This window comes from Phalacrocorax carbo, chromosome 20, assembly GCF_963921805.1.
Source record: "Phalacrocorax carbo chromosome 20, bPhaCar2.1, whole genome shotgun sequence".
Taxonomy (NCBI): Eukaryota; Metazoa; Chordata; class Aves; order Suliformes; family Phalacrocoracidae; genus Phalacrocorax; species Phalacrocorax carbo.
The window spans coordinates 1,364,104-1,383,952 of NC_087532.1; the positions used below are offsets into that span (position 1 = coordinate 1,364,104).

At 48.0% G+C, this 19,849-nt stretch overlaps 1 protein-coding gene and 1 long non-coding RNA gene across 4 annotated transcripts in view; one reads left to right on the forward strand and one right to left on the reverse strand.

Annotated features, from left to right (window-relative positions):
* The window catches only part of PRDM16 (PR/SET domain 16), a 344,075-nt gene that overhangs the window by 15,483 nt on the left and 308,743 nt on the right, over positions 1-19,849 (reverse strand). For 2 of the 3 annotated variants that reach the window (XM_064470161.1, XM_064470163.1), the window contains exons 7-11: positions 15,594-15,741; positions 14,934-15,087; positions 9,534-10,935; positions 5,650-5,737; positions 1,406-1,575 (exon numbers count right to left, since the gene is read on the reverse strand). In XM_064470161.1, coding sequence (XP_064326231.1) covers positions 1,406-1,575; positions 5,650-5,737; positions 9,534-10,935; positions 14,934-15,087; positions 15,594-15,741 — 1,962 coding nt within the window. The remainder of the gene's footprint in view (positions 1-1,405; positions 1,576-5,649; positions 5,738-9,533; positions 10,936-14,933; positions 15,088-15,593; positions 15,742-19,849) is intronic. The other variant, XM_064470162.1, reaches the window with a different exon arrangement.
* Positions 2,685-8,557, forward strand: LOC135316560 (uncharacterized). Its single transcript, XR_010375811.1, has 3 exons — positions 2,685-3,020; positions 6,812-6,870; positions 7,810-8,557. It is a non-coding gene; the product is annotated as an uncharacterized LOC135316560 (long non-coding RNA).

A 19,849-nucleotide genomic window follows, 5' to 3' on the forward strand; every position in this document is an offset into this window, starting at 1 on the left:
TTTTCTAAAAGATTTTTGAATGCACGTAAGCCTTGGACACCCACAGCCTCCTACGGCAATGAGTTCCTCTGCTGAACTGGATGTTGTGGGAAGGAACCTCCTGCTTGTTTGACCCTGTCACTAACTGCATTCGATACTACCTTGGCCCTGCATTAGGATAAAGAGTGTTTAATCACGGCCTATCCACACTGTCCGCCGCTTGAGGTTTTTATAGATCTCCTGTATAGCTCTGTTTAGTCGCTCGTCATACAGAATCTACCTCATCACCCTTCTCGGAATTCACAGAATTTTCTTCTGGATAAATGCTGCAGCACTGCGTTACTGTTATCGGGGTATACTGCTGTGAGTCTGACAGTCTGCTTAGAATAAGGAAATGCAGCAATAGGAAATGTAACAGGAGGAACTGTGTTCCACAATAAACCTGATTCACAGTAAACTCAAAAGAGAGGGAGGTATAAATAGAAATACTAATTGGGAAGTAAAATATTAGGGATGCAGGTTACATTCTGTGACTGAAACCTGATGCTTACTGAGCTAGAAGGAACATACGAGTAGACTTCCTTAATTTCAGAGACGTTCAGCACCTTCAGATGTCCTGAAGATGAACGGCTAACGGAGTGTTCATCAGCAGTGAAAACTCGAGTGTTAACTTGTGAGTGTGTATCTACAAATAAGTTTAGTCCCTATTGTAGGTAGAAATCTCAAATTTCTAAATACTCAGCTGAAATTTGAGCCCATAGCTTTTGTGGCAAGGTTGAACATAAGAGATACATCAAATAAAACTTGTACCCACTTACTGCACCCAAGAAAAATGGCGTGGGAGCACCACGAGAACCTTTAGTAGTTGCAGGTGAAACTGCGTAAGCAGATACAGGTTTTTATTCCCCCGTGATCTGCTCTGATAGGAGCTTTTAGAACTGCAATGGGTACGTAAGTATTTCTGTGGATACAATTGTGTTTGAAAAAGTTGTTTACTGTACGCCATTTTTTAAATTCCATTATTTTGCATAGCTGACATTGCACTCGCATTGGAAACTGTGGCATTTGCTACCACACACAAGAGACTTGGCTTGGAGAATTCCATTTGCTTGAGAATCTCCAGATCCACTCTCAAGGTTATTAAAAATTACAAAGAAAATAGAAGATGCTGATTTTCTACCAGACAAAACAAGCTATTTCAGAGTGAATTAGTCATCAGTATGCTCTGTTCTAATTCTGCTGCTTCTTGTTTTTCCTCCCACCCCTGCCGAGACAGTAAAGATGCCCATGTGAAGTTGCTCTGTGGCACGCTGGTCTGATGCAGCTTCCCAGCCAGGGTGGCACTGAGCCAGGGTGGCATCCCCCCAGGGCTGCCTCAGCAAGCTGGGGGTACCGCCTCGCTTCCGCGGGGTGCCCGGGCCCTTACCTGCAGGTGTAACGCTCCTTGCCCTTGCGCAGGATGGGATCGGATAGCGTGGGTGGCGGAGATCGGAAGTTGAACGGGTGATGTGGAAGGGGCTGCAGGGAAGTGCCAGTGTCTGCCTTCATGGCTGCAAAACTCTCCAGTTTCTCTGTCATTGTTTCTATGGCTGACATCTACAAGTACAAGGCAAGAACTCATGTCATAAAAAGCCACGGGAAGATCGATATCTGATGCATAAAACCTGTTTTTTAGCACTAGGTTGGTTAACGCCTGTTGATGTTTGCTCTGACTCTCAGAAGCTAGCTGCACAGCGTCAAATGGAGCCACTGAATCCAGCCAGGAAAGAGAGAAATAGTGTGTCGGGCTCAGAGAAATCAGAAAAGATACAATGGGCAAAGCCATGCAGTAAGCATTAGATCTCAGAAATTGGGCACCTGCTTACCTTCTGCAGTGTGCTTGTGCTTGCTTTCAGCATTTCAGGTTAAAAAATTATCTGAGAATACGCATGCCTTCCCTTTTTCCAGGGATGACACTGAAATCGGGCACCGTGGCCCACTGCTGGAGGTAGAACTCGCCGCCCGAACCCTCCTCTCAAGCTCAGAACAAAGCCTTGGAAAGCAAGGTTTGATTTCTCGTTCCGCATCCCCTCCCCTCGCGCGGCTCAGAGGGCAGCCGGAGCCAGCTGCGGGCGGGCAGGCGGGCACACGACCCCAGGTTAGAGAGGACTGAGCAGTGTGGGGCAGGAGGCAGAAGAATCCTGGCTGCAGTGGAGCGGGAGGGAGCAGGGGGGAATGCGTGACTGCCGGTCAGGGAGGCGAGGCAGAGGGTCCCTGAGCCTGGAGGGGTGAAGAGGGAGCAGCTGGGGAAGAGGAGGAGTTAAGATCAGACTCAGGATGGAGCAGGTCCACGGAGAGTTTGCCTAGTGAAGAGGCCAACATTTTAATTACATGTAAGAAAGGTTCAGAAGCCAGTAGGGGCAGTGGAAGGATGGGTGGGAGATGGCTGAGCTTCCTGAGTGAAGAATTCCAGCCAAAAGACCCTACGTGAGCTGTGGCTGGATGAGTTACGGTCAGGAGGACCACGGCCTCCACGCTGACAGCCTGCTGGGGTGGGAGCGCCGGCGCACAGGCCCGGAGATGTGGTGCCGACCAGAGCGCTTCTGGGTGCCTTTATCAGCTTTAGCTTGTGTGACTCAGCAACGGCCGAGTCCTCACATAAACGCCGGATTAAATACCACGCCCGAAAGAAAGGGAAAAACCTGGAGACAGAGGAGAAGGGGAAAGCGAAAAAGGAAGGAAAAAAGTCGGCCTGTGTGCAAAAGAAAGCATACGCATAAAAATCCTACCTAAAGAAAACCACTTTTACTTTCACTAGAGCAAAAGAGGAAATGCAAATCCAAGCGAGAAATGCAACTCGGAGGACTACACTGACATCTCCAACGTTCAATTTTATGCACTCTTGAGAGCACTTTCAAGATACCAAGCAGAAAACACGGATAAAACAAACAAGGCAGCAATAAAGCTGCCTCCTCGCTGCAGATGACATCACCGGGAAAGAAGGGAGCGCCGGGGGGAGAGTCAGCCCGCGAGCTGGGGGGACAGCGAGCGAGCGGAAGGCGGTAGGAAGCCATATATCAAAACTAGATGCTCTATTGTACAGGAAGGGCTGACCTTTTGCACGTTTACACTTTATTAAACTGGGCTCGGGGGCGGGGAAAGAGAGCCAAGATATTGTTTAAAATGTATGACTGTAAAAAAAAGTTGTCTTAATCACCAAAGAATACATTGTGGAAGGCTGACAACCATTCATAAGCTGTAAAAAAGAGGAGTAGTAAAACCCATTTCCCGATAATAGATCCACGGCCCCTTAGTTGGAGGCTCCCAGCCCATGATAAATAGTAAGTAATACTTAGCGCCAGCCACTTGAAAAGGTTACTTGATCATTTACAGCAAAAGCTCTGCCCCAGCTGCCAGTCATGTAACAAAACCATCATGTTAAAATGCTATCCGGATCTTTCAGAGCTATGCCACTCAGCCCTTTGCTGGAGTACCTGGAGATATCTTTTGTTGTGCCCTGTTCTTTAGGCACTTAGTCAGAGATGTTTGCTGGCTTGATAGCCGTAGGCTTATTTTAAAATTCTAAACACCGGCCATAGCCTCTCCAGTGGTAAAGGCACTTTGCTATTTAGGGAACAACTGCCTGGTTATAATAAAAAAGAAGGGGAGAAGAAAAGAAACTTAACAGGTGAGAAAAGGTTTTCCATTAAGTTATCAAAAAGTTACACCATTTATTTATGTTGTCCAGAGTTTCATTTAAAATAGACAATGTAAGAACAACTCCCATCGGAGCAGAGAAACTACTGTCAACAACTGGCTAAGGAATAAAAGTTGCCTGAAATTCATTCTGAGAGCGAAAGCATCTTCTGAAGGCTCCGTCTTTATCACATCTTTTGGCTTAATCACATCCCACCCAGGGCCCTCTGTGAGCGCTGGGGAATTGTTCACAGAAGAAAAGGCTGAGGCCAGACTCGCGTTTAGAGTCGAGCGCGACTCTAAGGGATGCGGTACACGAACCTGGTCCTAACCAAGGATGCCTAAGACGACAGAAGCGGGGGCCCCTGCAAATGACTTCTTAGGAGAAGATCCAGGACGGTATCGGATGCGGATCTGGTAGCAAAAAATCTCAGCTATTCTTGGACAAATGACCTGCCTTTGTTCACCATATTTGAAATACCCGACTGATTACATAGCATGGGAACAGCAACGCTCTAGATCAAGTGAACCTGACACAGCAACCCGCTCGGCTAAAAATCAGTTATCAGGAAGTTTCGGGCTCGAGTGATTGTAAATTTTAGGCTATTCTGCGTGATAAGCTATTAGAGATAACCAGCCCTTCCACATCTTTTCATTGCCACGGGAAGAGGACGTGGTCAGGATTTCGGGAACAATGTCAGTAACCTTCCACCCAATGCTTGCTCCTACTCAGGGCCTGTACGTTTCTCATCGTCTCGTCGGGTTGCTTTGCCACACTGGCTCCTCCCTGCTATCAGATTCTTTACAGGCAGATATCCCCACTATTCTAACTCACACAAACACAGGATGTTCCTGGCCAGCCTGTCACCATTATCCAGCCTGTATGAAGGAAAAATCGGGGGAAGTTATTAACCAAACTCTGAGGCTGATGCGAAACAATGAGGGAACTAAGTTTAGCTGTGAAAGCAACCAGGATCCAGCTTTCACAAACCTGCAAGTTATTTATCTAAGGTGGGAAACACTATCAGAGGAGAACAATGCGTGTGAATATAAAAGAGAGTACAATAACGACCGCAGAGCTCAGCTCCCAGCATGAGTTCACAGCAGGAGAGACGGAGGATAGCTGGTGACCGTCACACCGGCGAGGATGTCGGGCAGCGTGTGGCAGAACTCGCTGCATTATCGTTACGAAGCAAGAAAGCCTAAGGGCAAAGAGTAACATCGCTTCTTGGAGAGTTTAGCTGTCGCTTGTAAGATACGGGTTTTTGTAAACTGGGGTTGATTCTCAGCACTGGACTTAGCTGTGCCTCTGATACTGTGGGGCAAAGGCCTGGTAGGGCTGCACGGTGGGCTGATGGGCTGGCACTCCCGGTCCACGGGCAAGCGGGAAAGCTGTCCAGCAGCGTTTCCCATTGCTCTGCAGCAACTCAGACCTGAAGGAGATGCAGAGGGAGCAAATATCCGTAAGCTGTCAGAAGAACAGAGACTAGAGCAGCTGTGCAGGAAGCAGAGAATACAAGTTCTCTGTCAAGTGACCCTTCACCATTTGGAGCAGGCAGAACTGAACCCCGATCCCCCATTGCCCTGCACTTCCACGCTTTCTAGATGATGCGAGGGAACGTCAGGCAGGTATAAAGTGCTACTGCTTGGATGCCAGACAGTCCTCCTCCACTTTGCACTACTGCAAATGTCTGCACCAGGTGTTCCCAATGGGAAAAATTACGTAGGCATTCTGGCAGGTGAGGGGAGTTTGGCAGAGCACACGAGCTGTCCAGACCTCATCCCTGTTCTTCGGTCAATGCAAAGGAACCAGCAAGGCGTAACTACCGTCATCCTCAAACCAGGCGTGAAATTAACAGTATGTGAAAGCAACTGGTGGAAAACAGTGGAGTTTCCAGTCCGGCCCTTGGATAACAAAGGGTCTGATCCAAGTGACCTGTTTGTACCAGCTCTTGGCATTCAATCGACACCGCATTACAACGTCACTGCTTTTACCTGGGGGTGAAAAAGCAGCGGGGAGGGTCGCAGGTACTTCTCCTTTAGGGCACCCACAGGGTCTGTCACCTTCCGCTTCTCCACCCTGCTGGACAACAACACAGAGGGTTACATACCTTACAGGGCTACAGGCAGCAAAGAAATAGCCAAACCATTTGCAGAGGTGTTTAAATTATATATATGAGACTATTCTCCTATTGACACAAACGTCTGTCTGCCCCTTCGACTGGGTACTACAAATTATGACCCACCAGTTCCCCCGCGAAAGGCACTGGAAACGATATGAAAATGGATCCCCTCCTTTGGGCAATATTTCTTTAGCCATCAGACTGACGACTAAGGAAACATTTTGATCCTTCTATGTGAGAACTAATGCCTCTGCTATAGCGGTTTATAAGCCTCTGCTGTTGTGAAATGTCATGAAAAAAACCCTACATTTACAGCAAAAGCAATGTTTAAGTGGGAGAAGCTCTAGAGCCCACAGCAGGCAGCCACTGCATGGAAAGAAATGTCTTTGAGAGTTTGTCTTTATCTTAAGAGTTAACACTGGGCCAGACTTTGCAGCCCCAAGTGTGCTGAAATCATTAAGTGTTTCATATTTACTTCCTCCCTTGCAGCTGAGATATAATTTGCATTTAGTTTCTTTGGCAAGCATATGTGGACAATTTAAAAAGTTAGGAACCGGTGGGAGATTTCTGAAGTGACTTAGGAACCTGAGCCCTTCCGATGTCACTTCGGTCCATTCAGGTGTTCCATGGTTGAGCACCTCACTACGCAGAAACGATCCCGAAGTTCGGCTCCTATTTTGGAAAATCTTGGCTTTGCTTTCACAGAATATTCTACTTGCAGGGAAGCTGTGGTGCGGAAGCACCCAAAAGAGCAACTGAAATGTCCTCTATGGGGGAAAAGTGTTATGAAAGTAACTCCAATAAACGCAGCTGCATCTTTAAATTACTGGGATAGAGTCCATCTCAGCTAAACCAGCAGAAATCCAATAGTAAGAGTAATTTTAAGAACATTAGTCCAGCATAAATGAGAGCAAATTATTTTGCTGCATTTCAGCTGATTGGTGTGTGGATCAAATTACCAAAGAGTTTAAAAGAAGAGTCATGCAGAGTGCTACTTAGCGAACTGTATTTAATCTGCATTTAATTTTTCTTAGGTAGAAGGAAAGAGAAGAGCTGGATTTGAAATGCAGTCAGAATTACTGTGCTTTGGAAGGTACGTGTTTTTACGGGCGTGAGTTTTCAGAAAAAACAGCAGTCTGTAGAACAATAGGTAAGAAGCTGCTCCCCGACACGAGGTATAGCGGTAACCCGCAGCGAGCACCGCCGCGACCAGCGAAGCGCTGCTCCCCGCGGCGCGCTGAACCCAGCTCCGACGCCAGGGCGCTGCCCTCCGGGCGCTGGCAGCAGGCGCCTCGAGAGACAGCCCCACCTGCACCAGAAACGTAAAACCCGAGCGAAGCGACAGCCTTTCACGCAGCTTTACCATCTCCCCGTGTCGGGTAACGAGAACACGACAAACTTCCTCGTCAGCGCCGAACTCCGCGGTGAGCAGAGGATTAAGCTGATCTTTTCAGCCCAGTGCCTGAGAACGTTACCTTAACAAGGCTGAGCTAAAAACTGCGCTGATTTCAGGCTGTCTGGCTGCATTAAATTATATCACCAGGAGAAAATGTCAAGGATTTAAGTGGCCTTTGGGAGAAAAATGAAGGAGCCAAATGATGTGAGAGAGTCTGATAGAGAGAAGTTTAGAAACAAAATATTTCCATATTTTTTAAGCTGGGACTTGGAAGCTCTGCTGTTTAGCTCATTACATCAGAAGTCTGATTTGCAAGCAGCTCCACCGCTGACTTTCTATTTTAATATATTACTAAAACTATATGCATCCCATGGAATGCAACAAACGATGCCCCCATCCTTCACTTCCATCTGTCTTCTGGACCTTTACGGTTTTCCCGAGGCTGCTATTTTAATTGGCAACGTTTTTTTTCAACCCATGTTATTTTAACATTCTTACTGAGAATGCCCAGAGGTGGCAGGATCCTAAGCTAACGCAAAGCTTTCGCCTTTCGATCCCATTTTTTTTTTTTTTTTCCAGAAGTACTTTTCACAAAAATAAATGCCGGACTATTTACATCATTACTTATTTTTCCAGGAGGGGATGACCACGGCGGGTCCCAGACAGAATACGTTACACAGCCCGGGTCGTGATGCAGCCCATCCGTCACAGACGGTAAGCATGTAAGCGAGCAACACAGCATCAACCCCGAGAGTGCTGGCAAAGCGAGAGACGCTTTCTTAATAGCAAGCAACGAGGGCTCACTAATCCTCATCTCAGCTGACAGTTCTTTGGCCTCGCTAGACATTGACATCATTTTTTCCCACAGTTATCAGCCGTACAATAGCAGCAAGGCAGTGACATAGGTGCTGTTCTCCTGGCCTGCTTTTCCAGCCGGCAGGGAAGGCCACGCCACCCGTTGTTGTTCGCCGTCCTTTGAACGCTCAAGCGAACCATCCCAGCGCTGACATAATCGCTCTGCGGCGACTGTGAGTCTTTCCAGCGCTAAGAAAACACCGGCTTCTGCAGCACATCCATTAACTTTCCAGCAGGCTGGGTTACAGCTAGGCTCGCTGTGCAGCCCTGCAGCACACCACTCACATGTAGCTCAAGTAACGCAAGAACAAGCCATTCGCTTCCAGGAACGGGCTGTTCAGTTAGACACCGGCTCCAGGAGCCCTCCGGGCCAAACCCACGACCGAAACGGATGTTACGAAGCACCCTACCCTAAGGGAGAATTAATTGCCATGTTGATGTCTAAATCAAACTAGTTCGGGATACCTCTTTTCACTGTACTTTGCTAGAAACAAGCGAACAGTATTCACTGTGTGACAAATACATCTCATCCGTGGCAGGAAGGTAACAAAGGTAGCCCCAGTGCCCGGATGGGTAATACACAAGCTTACTGGTACCCTCACCTTAAAGCTTAAAATAATTTTCCTTTAGAAACAGGTTTTGTAGAAAGCTCTATAACAACAAGAGTCTCAAGTCTTCCCTTTACACCTTCTTCTGAACTCATTCCTTCTGGAATTTTAGCTGGCATTTGACTAACTTCATCCAGTCTGCTTTACACATGCCTTCCACGGTCAGCTTATTCTAGGCACGACATAACGAATCAGGCCTTCCTCAACAACCATCCGTTTCAAGTGAAACCAGAATGCCCTTGTTATCTTCCAAGGAAGATAAGTCTACAAGAAATGCATCTGGGAGAGATCCAGATAATAGCACACTACCGTGTACTTGCACAGTGCCTGTTACTCCAGGCTTAAACACGTTTCAAAAGGCTGGGTCCACACCAGCAGTCCCTATGAACTGAAAGAGTCTAAGAAAAGGAATTGGAAAGAAAAAAGGGGGGCGGGGAGGAAGAAAGGTGAAGTGGCTCACAAAAGGCCATCAAGTAAGTCAGTGGGAGAGCTGCATTTCCAGGCTCCCAGGGCTCCTGACTCATTCCCAAGCCATGAGAGCCCGGGCTCTGAGGCATCTGAACTCTGCATTCTTATCGAATCAAACCTCTGGAATTTCCCCAGCAGAAGTGCCATCTTAGTGTTGGCTCGTGGGAGAGTCCTTAAATAGGTCAAGTTTCTTCTTTATCAAAATAAGGATGTGTTCTTTATACATATTGATTACGAGTACTCCTTTCAATTATTCAGCCCTTTCAATTCAGAACAGTCAGCGTGCTGTGACAGAGAGAAGCACACTGAACCGCAGCAGACTTTCGCTGCTCTTTCGAAAGAACCTACATCCCGACCCGCCGCAAGCTGTGACGTCAGCTAGAAAATTAGCTCGTTAGAGGAAACGCTTAAGGCAGGGTATGTTAATACCTGTATATGGGGTCCATGAAAAAGGGTGATGGCTTAGCATAATGCAGGGATGGCTGCTGAGGCAGTTGAGACTGGGAAATCTTGGGTAAGACTTCACTTGCCATTAGCTTCCTTTCCCCATAAATGTGGTTTTTCCGTGGCTCTCTTCCTCCGTTCTGACTGGCTCGGATGCGGTTGCCAATGCTCAGATCCAGTGGCTGTTCTTCCCCTGAGGATGGGGCTGGCAGGACCTTCGGTGGCGGCAAGATTGGCTTAACCTCTTTTGGCTTCGTGGTGAGATCGAAGGGAGACTCTGAGCTGGTGCTGCCTACTTTGTGGAGGTCCCTGGGTGACTTTGGTTCTGCCTTGACCAGCAAGTTGTGATTGAGGGTCCGCTCCGTAAAAGGGTAGAGGGAATGGGGGAAATTGGGGAGGAACTGAAAAGGGAACATGGAATGATACGGGAGCGAACCCATCTTTTTCTCCTGCATCCCCATAAAGCCAGGCCCAAAATATTTCTCTGCGATGGAGGCGATAGCTTTAATAGAGTCATTTGCTGCTCCTGTGGTAGGTAGCAGGTGCTCCTCGGGGGGAGGAAAGAAGGAATGCTGAGAATAGAAGAGAGGGATCTCACTCGTGTTGTTGGTGGAACTTGCAGAGACAGAGCTGCTGACAAAATCCGGCTTGCTCTCGATTTGTTTGCTCTTGTCTTTTGTTTTGTCCCTGTCGCTCTCTGCATCACTGTCCAGGTCAGAACCGGTGCCAGTAGTGGTGTCCAGATCTGTGCCTGTGGTTGTATTGACATCCTCAAAGTCACTGCCATCGGACATGTCACTGTTCCTGGCTTTTAGCTTCTCCAGGTAGGAGTTTTCCAGGCTGCTTTCACATTTCTCCTCTCCTGAAGTGGCCTGGTTGCTGTTGCTCACTGCAGAGATCAGAGGAAGTGCTGGGTTCCCAAGGGGGCTCGGAAGCTTTGCATCTTGGGTGTGGTTGAGGGGACTTTTGAGCAGTTGTGTGGGTGGTAACAAGGGGGGCCTGGGGTATAGAGACGGTGGGAAAATCCCTGGGAATCCCGGAGTGAGGGCGGGAAATGCTGGGGGGGCAGGTGAGAACGGAAGACCCCCCGGGTGCGGGCGGGATGGAAAATAATCATTAAAACCCAGGCTGGCATGATTGAGGTTGGGAGAGGGCTTGGATTTGTCCATCATGGAAGTGGGCGTTAGGGGGAGGCCAGGGGCGAAAATCCCCCCTGGGTTGTAATGGTTCTTGCCCTCGCAGAAGCGGCGGTGTTTGTTGAGGGAGGAGGTAGTGCTGAACATCTGGCCGCAGTCCTTGCATTTGATCTGGGTGCGACAGTCCGCGTGCATCCGCTTGTGGCGGCAGAGGTTGGAGAACTGCGTGTAGGATTTGTGACAGACCTCACCTAAAGCATCAACAGAAACCAACAACAAAAGCAATATGAAATTAACAGGAACTGGCAGGGAAGTCATGAGGCGCTTCGGCAGCGCCCCCCCACCCCTTCCGCCCTGCCCCTGAGCTCCCCTTTCCCTAAAGGCGGAAGAAAAGAGGTAAAAAGCAGGCTACAGCTATATGCTGGACTGGATCTCTGGAAACCCAGCTCCATATTTCTCCTGCTAAGGCTTCCCTACGTAGCCCTCGGCACACCATTTAGTTCCTTTGCGCTTCAGCTCTCCCCGTATGAAATCAGGCTCACGAGTCCCTCTGCGCTCTCTAGTTCAAAAGCACGTGGGAAAAGCCATCTCCCTCCTTAAATGTTTACACAGGACTCGGCCTCACCGGGCTGGGATCTTGGCTACATTTAGAAGAGGAGGCGGCAGCCCTGGGAATCCTGGCCGAGGGCGCTGGAAGAGACGCGAGGGGGAGCAGGCTGGAGGACCCCCAGGAGCAGCCGACAGAAAGCAATGCTCCGTTCGACTCCCAGCCATCACCCAGCTGGCGCGGGCCAGACTCCCAGAGGCTACCGCCCCGGGAATAACACCACGCTTCCCTTTCAATAAACCTCCTTCCTAGAGAATCTTTCAACAGGCAAGTCTACAGAAACCTGAGGGGATGTGCTACTCCTGCTCAAACATTTTTTTGGCATTTTCAATATATATAATGATGCATTTTAATGATAGTATCTATTTATATTAGCTAGTCTGCTTTCCCTACAGTCCTGGCATGGCAGGAAGCACTGAAGGCTGAAGGGAGAAGAAATTTGCCTCATTTAATCAAACCTACCCTTTCTTTAATGCCATTAATAGTAAGTAACCACTCCACAGGGATGTTCTATAAATACTTTGCCAGCCAGGCCTCGGTTCAGCTAGAAGTGGGGTGAGATCTTGTATGCATTAAATTGGTAAGACACCATAGCAATGCTAAGTTAACGCTACATCAGCGTTTTCTTTAACGACCTGTAAATATCAAGCTTTCAAAACATGATTTTTTATGACCTCTTTCACCTACAGACTAGCTGGCGTGGAAGGAACAGGGCAAAGTAAGAAAAAAAATCCCACCCACACTTTTCTGTGTATCAAAACACCGTAACTTTTTATTATCTGACGCCTCTTTCAACATAGGAATAAATTCTACTTCTTAGTGAATTAACACACTTCTTTCACAGGAGAACTGCTGTTATCACCGTCCTGTAAACACGGAAACTGAGACAAAGAGAGGGAGTGTAGATGGTTCGGAGTTGGGCAGCCAAGGACCCGGATCCAAATTCTTCTGACACCCCGTCCTCCAACTCTGTGACGAAGTGGTCCTTCCTCCCTCCCTCCCTCCCTCCCTCCCAACTCCTCCTGACAGGTACAAGCCAAGCGTGACTTTCCTGATATTCTCCTCTAAATCTGTAGGATTTACATCAGTGCTGGAATATCAAATGACTGTCAGGAGACTGTTTCACCAGCAGCTCTGAAAATACAAGGGGAAGGCCCCTCTACTGAGATTCAAAGCAAAGATTATTAAAATTTAACAAATTTGACATTTCAGATGAGCACCCCAAAGTTCAGTGGATTGTCACTGAAGGGTCTGCTGTGCCTGGTTTCTGACTGCAATAGAAATTTAATACGACCCTCAGAGTATTTCAGCATTTCTGCTTTGGGCTTAGATGCAGCAAGGAGCTGCAAAGGAAAGACAAACAGAAAGAGAACTAGAAAGTCATCAGCAGAGTTTCAGTGTTTGGGTAACAGCTTTTTCAAATGCGTATGCTAAAGCCACCCCTAGTTTTTGGCAATCACACCTTAAAAACCTGTGTCAGTTCTTCTGAACTGCTATTATCGTACACGTATAGCTTTATGGCTGTTGCGTGCATTATTTTAGCTACTTTAACTTCCAAAGAAGGGGTTTATTTAGTTGTTTTTACTTAATTTTAAAATATTTAAAAAAAAAAATACCTAAAGGAACCACTTCTCAACCTGTTTCTATAAAGCTAACGGTCTGTTAGATACAACGGTCTCTGTTCCGATAGCAGATTAAGCAGCAGGATATGTCGGCAGCCACATAACACACAGGTCCCACAGACGAGTCCTGCCTTTCCGGGCTGTTCCTGTGCTTTGCTATTGCGAGGGATGCGGGGGCCACCGGACGGCCTCGGAGGGACTGAAGGGCCGTCCCCCCGCACGGCTGCCAGGCTACGGTCAGCACCGCCACTTCGCTGCTGCCTGTCTCGGTTTCGGGGCTACGTTAGCTGCTTGACCCCCGGTTCTAGAATGGGTGTTTTCCTTGTCCTGCCTGCCTACGCAAAGCCAGCATCCTTAGGGCTCTGGGAGTGACTTGTGGCGTTCGCATCGTTTTTGTCGTACGAATTTGCAGTTTTACACAAAAGAAGTTATACTGTTCCCATGTGCCGAAACTTTATGAGAAGACTAAGGACAACAAAAGCAAAGTCTTCCATGGGAATCAGGTTCCTTTTTTACGTTTTCCACCCCAGAAAGAGTTGCTGGGTATATATGAAGCTGCACAAAATTCCCCGGAGAAAAGCGCTACAGGTATGAGAGCTCACGTCACCATTCTAAAATAAGGAAAACTGGAAAATTTTTGTGTAAGTCTCCAGTTACACAATGATTTAGTAACTCTGCATGTAACGTCCTCCCTCGCTGTTCTGTGCTCTGCAGTTATAAAGTTACAGTTTTGCTGGGTTTTTTAGCGCCAGGTACAATATTGTAGAACCCAACCAAACACCCCCCGCGCTCCCTGCTTCCTTCCACTGAAAAGGCAAGGAAAACCTTCCAGCGACTCCCGCCTCGTGGCTCCCCTGAAGTCGCTAATGGGTTCCATATTCAAGCTCGTGACTCCACCTGGCACATCTGAACCAGGCAGAATCAGCCTCGAGTTGTTTTACACGCTGATTTAGACTGACAACTCCCTAATTCTTATGAGGTGAGAGTGAGGAGATTATGAGAAGAAATCATTCATCTCACTGCAGCAATACTGTGAGATTCAAATTATCTCTTTCATGTGCCCGTCACCAAATGAAAGATTGCATCAAAATGAGCAATAAGAGTATTTCTTCTTCCTCCGCTGACACCCATCTGATTATCTCAGGACACATTAATGAAACGAGTCTCCCAGGATACTCTTGCATACTGTTCCCATTATACCAATAGGGAAAAAAAGGCAGAAGTGGGTTCAGTGGCTTCCCCACCGGAACATCAAAGCCTGGAATCAAACACAGATCCCGTTCTCTGCTTGAACTACGCTTTCTGAGGAGTGTCAGGAAGTAGTCCCTAAAGTTTCTATAGCTTTGTTGTGACAGAATCCACTTTTCTGCACAGTTATCAAAATCCAATAGGTGCTGTGTCAATTAAAAAAATATACAACCCTGAGAATGCCAAGAGATGAGATGAATGGCTCTCAAGGGAAAATGCCCTTTTGGAAATATTCCACTAAAGAGAGCACTAAGGACACAGTTAATCTGCTATTTATTTGGCTTCCAAAGCATTATCTAGATGAAACATGCAGCAATTAAAGAAGGAAAAAACTCTTTTTAAAAAACACCTTCTTCTCATCTCTGTGACTATTCCAAATTCTTTACAACGGCTACGGGATTTGAGGCACCCCTAAAAACCATTTCGATCAGGCTGTGTCAGCTATTTATTTATGTCACCAACACGAACATTCAAAAATTATTATGGAAAAAAAGACGAGAGAAAGAAAAGATATGAGAAAATGGCATCGCTAGGACTGCTGAGAGACTCAGCTTTTAACTTGTCAAGAAAGTCGAAAACTGCCACGAATGTTTACTGAAAAAACAGGGAGCATGCAAAAGAAGAAAAAAATCGCTGCGGAATTTCATCTTGTGCTCTGACCTATAAAATTACAGCGGCTGCTCACAGAGGGACAGCTAGTACTGGGGGGCCCCCGCAGGATACGTGCAATTATAGCGAAAGCCAGAGCTCTGTGATGGCCGTGACAACTTACATATGAAAGGTTTGACAGTACTGTGAATGTGCTTGTGTTGTTTGAGGCCAGACGAGGTGGCAAAGGTTTTGCCGCAGTCCGGGCAGGCATGGGCCCGCGCGCCCACGTGCTGGGAACGGATGTGCCGCTGGAGGTTGCTGGGGTCGGTAAACACCTGAAAGAGAAAACGCCTTGAGGGAGGGGAAACCAGCAGGGAGAAGAGCAAATACGTGAAAAGCTTGACTATTTTTTCCGCTCTTTGTCACCCCCGCTCCTGGCATTAGGAGCGCGGGCTATTCACCTCCCGCTGCAAACGGAGAGCGGGCCGGGCCGCGCCGCGCCCTGCCAGGCTGCCGGCCCGCTCTCGGAAGCGCGCGGGGCTCACAGGAGAGCTCGCCCGCGTCCGCCCTGCCCAGCGCCCACCCGCCGCCCCGGCAGGTTCGCCAGCACCCGGGAAAAGGCCAAAGGCCGCTTGCTCGGGGCAAGGCCCAGCTCCGCGTCCAAGCCGACGTGGCGGGGCCAGCCCAGCGTGCTGCTCTCCTGGTGTTACCACGCTCCACGCCACGGCCGGGCCACAGACCCGCGCCGGCATGGGTCGCCCGTCCTCCGGACCCCTTCCCCCAGGTCCCAGTGCCCCCTCCCACGCAAAGCTGCCCACGCTTACCGCGTCCCACACTGTACCTTAACACAGTTTTCACATTCAAACCGTTTCCCGCTGTCGTGAGACATTTGGTGACGAATCAGGTTGGATTTCCAGTTGAAAGCCTTGGGACACTGGTCGCACTTGTACTCCCTCTCCTCGGTGTGGATCACCATGTGCTGCTCCAGGCTGGGAAAGAGAGACAGGCTGAGCTCGCGTGGCAGGCGGCGGCCGCAGCCCGGCGGCGAACGGAGCCCAGCTCCGAGTGCCCACCTGAACCAGGCTCTTACTGTCCAGGCATATACTGTTACAGACCTCCTGCCCCGCATCGGCGAGGTCTGAAACCGAGAGAGGTGATTAGAGATGGCGATAGAGAAACAGGCCGCGAGCCCGGGGGGTCCGGGGGGTTTCCAGGACTAACTGCTGCTGCAGAGCACGACGGCAAAAGCCTTCGTGAAAAGGAGGTGAGCGGCCCATCGGCCATGGGAGGTGCAGCAACACACAAATACCATTTCTTTTTTTGGCATTTATTTCACAGATGGAAGCTGCCCTATTCTGCCTCAAAATGTCGCTGCCTTTTACGGTATTTCTTATGAAATACCTGAGCCCATTTACAAGGAGGAAAAGGAAGGTAAAACCAGACCTCACCCTGCAGGTTTCTGAAGGGAAAAATGAGCACTTTGTGACCAATACTTCTACGGCATCCCCGCAGGGAAAGACAAGATATTAGCTGTTGCTGCCGAGACTATCACATTGCCGTTTTCATGGGCACAAAGCCCGCAGCTTCCCAGAACACAGCAACTTAACATTGGAAAGAAACATGATAAGGTGCAAACACATTTCACTTCTAAATGTCAGACATCTTTTATTACTTAACTCGGCAATTTCAACTTCTGCCAACTGGCAGCTTCTCCCAAACCAGGAGGATGATGGCAAACCAAAGCTGCTGCTGGAACCGGGCCACGGCAGGGACGGCTCTCCAGAGACACGCGCGGGGTGCTCCGGTTCCCCTGTGCCAGGGCACTGTCCCCCCGCCGGGCCAGGCGCGGCCGTCGGGGAAGGCACCGGCGGCGGCAGCGGGGCACGTCCGGCGCCCGGGAAACCGCTCTCTTGAAGACCGAGTGCTGCAAAATGTACTAAGCAGGCTGGAAATCCTGCCCCTCTCAGGCCAGTCCTCAGAAACGAAGGAAGAAAACCTGCATGCTCTGCTGCCGTCAGCGTAGTTTAACGGGAGTTACAAATACTCCTCCTGACTGTGAATTCTGACGAAGGACAAACTTATGTGAAATCTGCTGCTGCCCGAAATCCCCTACAGATCGATATTAAACCGTTCCTATGGAACCTTAAAGCACGGCTGTATTTTTTTTATTGGAACGGTAAAACTAAACGCTACTAGAAAATCCTGCCAGTCTTCGTTAAATGCTACGGAACAACTTCAGAGCAGATAACTCCTGGCCATTTCCACGGAGCCTGAGGGATTCAGAACCCTAGGAATCGCCTCAGCCTTGGGTCGCCCTCAGGACCCTGCCGCTCTCACTCCCTTCAGACGCCCACGGGGAGCCCAGCGGGTCCCTGTGCCGACAGCACCCACACTCCCGCAGGCACCTGCCTGCTCGCTGTGGAGCGGAGCGGGCCTGATGCTGGGGTCCTTCGAAATGGAATTCCCAGTGTAAAGGCTAATTGCACGGACAACTGACCTGCACTGAAAGCTTTGTGCCCCGCGGGCATCTGCTGGCACACCACCAAGGGCAAGGGGGCTTGGTGGGACCGCAACCGCCTGGCAACTCTGCATGCAAACCTAAGCAGCCACCAGCCTGCTACTCCCTTGAAGAACCTCCTCTTCCCTCCAGTCAGAGAGTTAACATTCACGAACATGCCCCTCATAAACTGCCAATCCACTAATTTTAAAGAAGCAATATTCATTTTCCTAAAGAAATGGTGTTCGTAACACTAAAAAATCTTTTACGCACACAAAGAAACATATACCTTTCATATACATATCCAAAAATACATTCCTGTTAACTGTGATTTATGAGTTTATTTAGAGCAAATATGGACAAACTAATATGCTGTTTAGAGGGAAGTACCCACTGGGATTAGCAAAACATTTATTTATTTAGTCAGCTGCTAAATGCTCGATTTCAGTTCCCCAGTGGCACTCTTGATTTGATCTGTATTAACTTCTGAAAAATTGTAAGAACATCTAAGCCCGCTGACTGGATATATTCTGTGTTTTAGTGGCTTTCTCAGAACATAAAATGCAGCAGATTGATGGGGGAGGGATGGAAGTGGACATTCTCTCCCAGCTCCACTAATCCGCCAGCATGTAGTACCCTGCACAGTGATGGTGCTGACTCTATCTTTCCCTGTCAAAAAAAAATTACCTCATATTATTTGCTTAAAAAAGAAACCCAACCCAAGTATTTGCAATCAATGGTCTAAAAGGCAATGAGGCACTGAGCCCAGGAGCCCCTATCGCAGCTCCAAACGTCCACCAAGAACAGGTCTGTGGCTACTGACTTGGAGGATCTCCGCCTGAGTTCAGTTGGAAATACCTTGAAAAGGCCTCTCCGTCACCTAGGGATGCTCAAAAATTGGAAATCCTGCTAGCACACACGTGGATTTTTGCCTCGAGCTATTTGCGGTGAGCAAACTGACGACCAGCAAACGCTCTGTCACGTTTCCTGCTTAATTACACGGACTGTACAGTAACGGTTAGGAGTGACGATTTTGGAAAACCTCTGCAGGAGAAGGCCCTGAAAATAGAGCAGGATGGGGCTCGTGAGGTTGGTGTTCTGTCCTTGGCCCTGCCCAAGGTTTTCGAACTGACTTTGAACAAGTCATTTGTTCATTCCTTTTACCTACCCAGTATTTTAAGCGCCAGGAGCCCTCTGCTCTGCTGCCAGCGGAGCCGTGTCCGAGGGCAAGTCAAGTCTGACACCGAGTCGAGTCTGTCCTACCCGCTTCTCCCCCGAAATCAAGGGAAACTGGGACCTTAACTCGGCCACATTTGAATGCCTAGAATTAGCTCCACCGGGCAATTACGAACATCTCACCCACAGGGACAAGTAATCACTGAAGGGGAAAAAAGGACTCAAAATCCTTCTGCTCCTCTTAAGCCCTGCAGGAAGGACACACGCCACTCCAGGCCCCGAGGGCAGCCAGACACATGCACAGTTCAAAAGGGCATTTCCTAAAGTAACATAAAAACTACAGAGTGCTGGAAGCTAAGGTGGAGAAAGTTTCTATCACAGCTAGAGAGAGAGAAGGGGACTGGAATTTCTACTAAAAATCATAAATCTTTAAAACATTTACAGGAAGTTCTCCTTTTCTTGTCACGTAAAAAAATTAAGGGACTCGCAGCCTCCTAGTGTCTGATCAAAGTAGCCAACGTAGAAACACAAGGTGCGGAACAGAGACACCAACCTGGGCCAGCAGAACCACTGTACAGGTACCACTGGGAGACGGTGTCTCTCACCAGCCTGTCAAACGCCCACAACCCAGCCAAGAGCCAAGCTCTCCTCAATACAGATAAACCACTGGAATGCTCTTTACGTTTCCCCTTTCTCTACTTTTTTAGAATAGATTTTTTCCTTCACTAACCCAGGTAAAAGGTCTGAAAGTAACAATATAATTAAGTTCAAAATGACTAATGCTGGTGAACATCATCATCATTTTTAACTGAAATGAAACAGGCTTTATATCGGCTTCAAGCTCAATGTTTTTGCTCTGCTTATATAGTAGATGACAGAGGATGGCCAGTTCTCATAATTTACGTCAAATCTTGCTGTGCCCAGTTTTTGTTCATCTAAGAAGTCAACTGAAATGAGTATGTGAGAACTTCAGCCTCCAGAAAACAGATAAAATGCTAGTCCTCGTGCTGTGGAGAAAACCTTGACAATACAGCCCAGGAGTTAAAGGCTCCAGATGCAAATAAACACGGTCCTAAAATGATTTTTAAAATCCCCTCAACATTTTAAAACTGGCTCCTAATATTTCACCATTTGAACCTCCCATCGCAAATGAATCAGAAATCTCAAAGATCTCTATTTTAAAGCTACATTCGATTACTGTCACATTATGCTGGAAAGATGGAAATCTTCAGTTAAAACTTATTGGAACAAACAATTTTTAATTTTTAAGAAAAGTTTAATTCTTGTTTAGAGTAGCCTTATATTAATAATTGAATAATTATAGCAACTAAAAATATGAGATGGAGAATACCCTATCTTCTTTTTTCCCTTTTGACATTTCTGTTACAAAAATGCTTCATGAACACAAAGATTTTTCATCAACA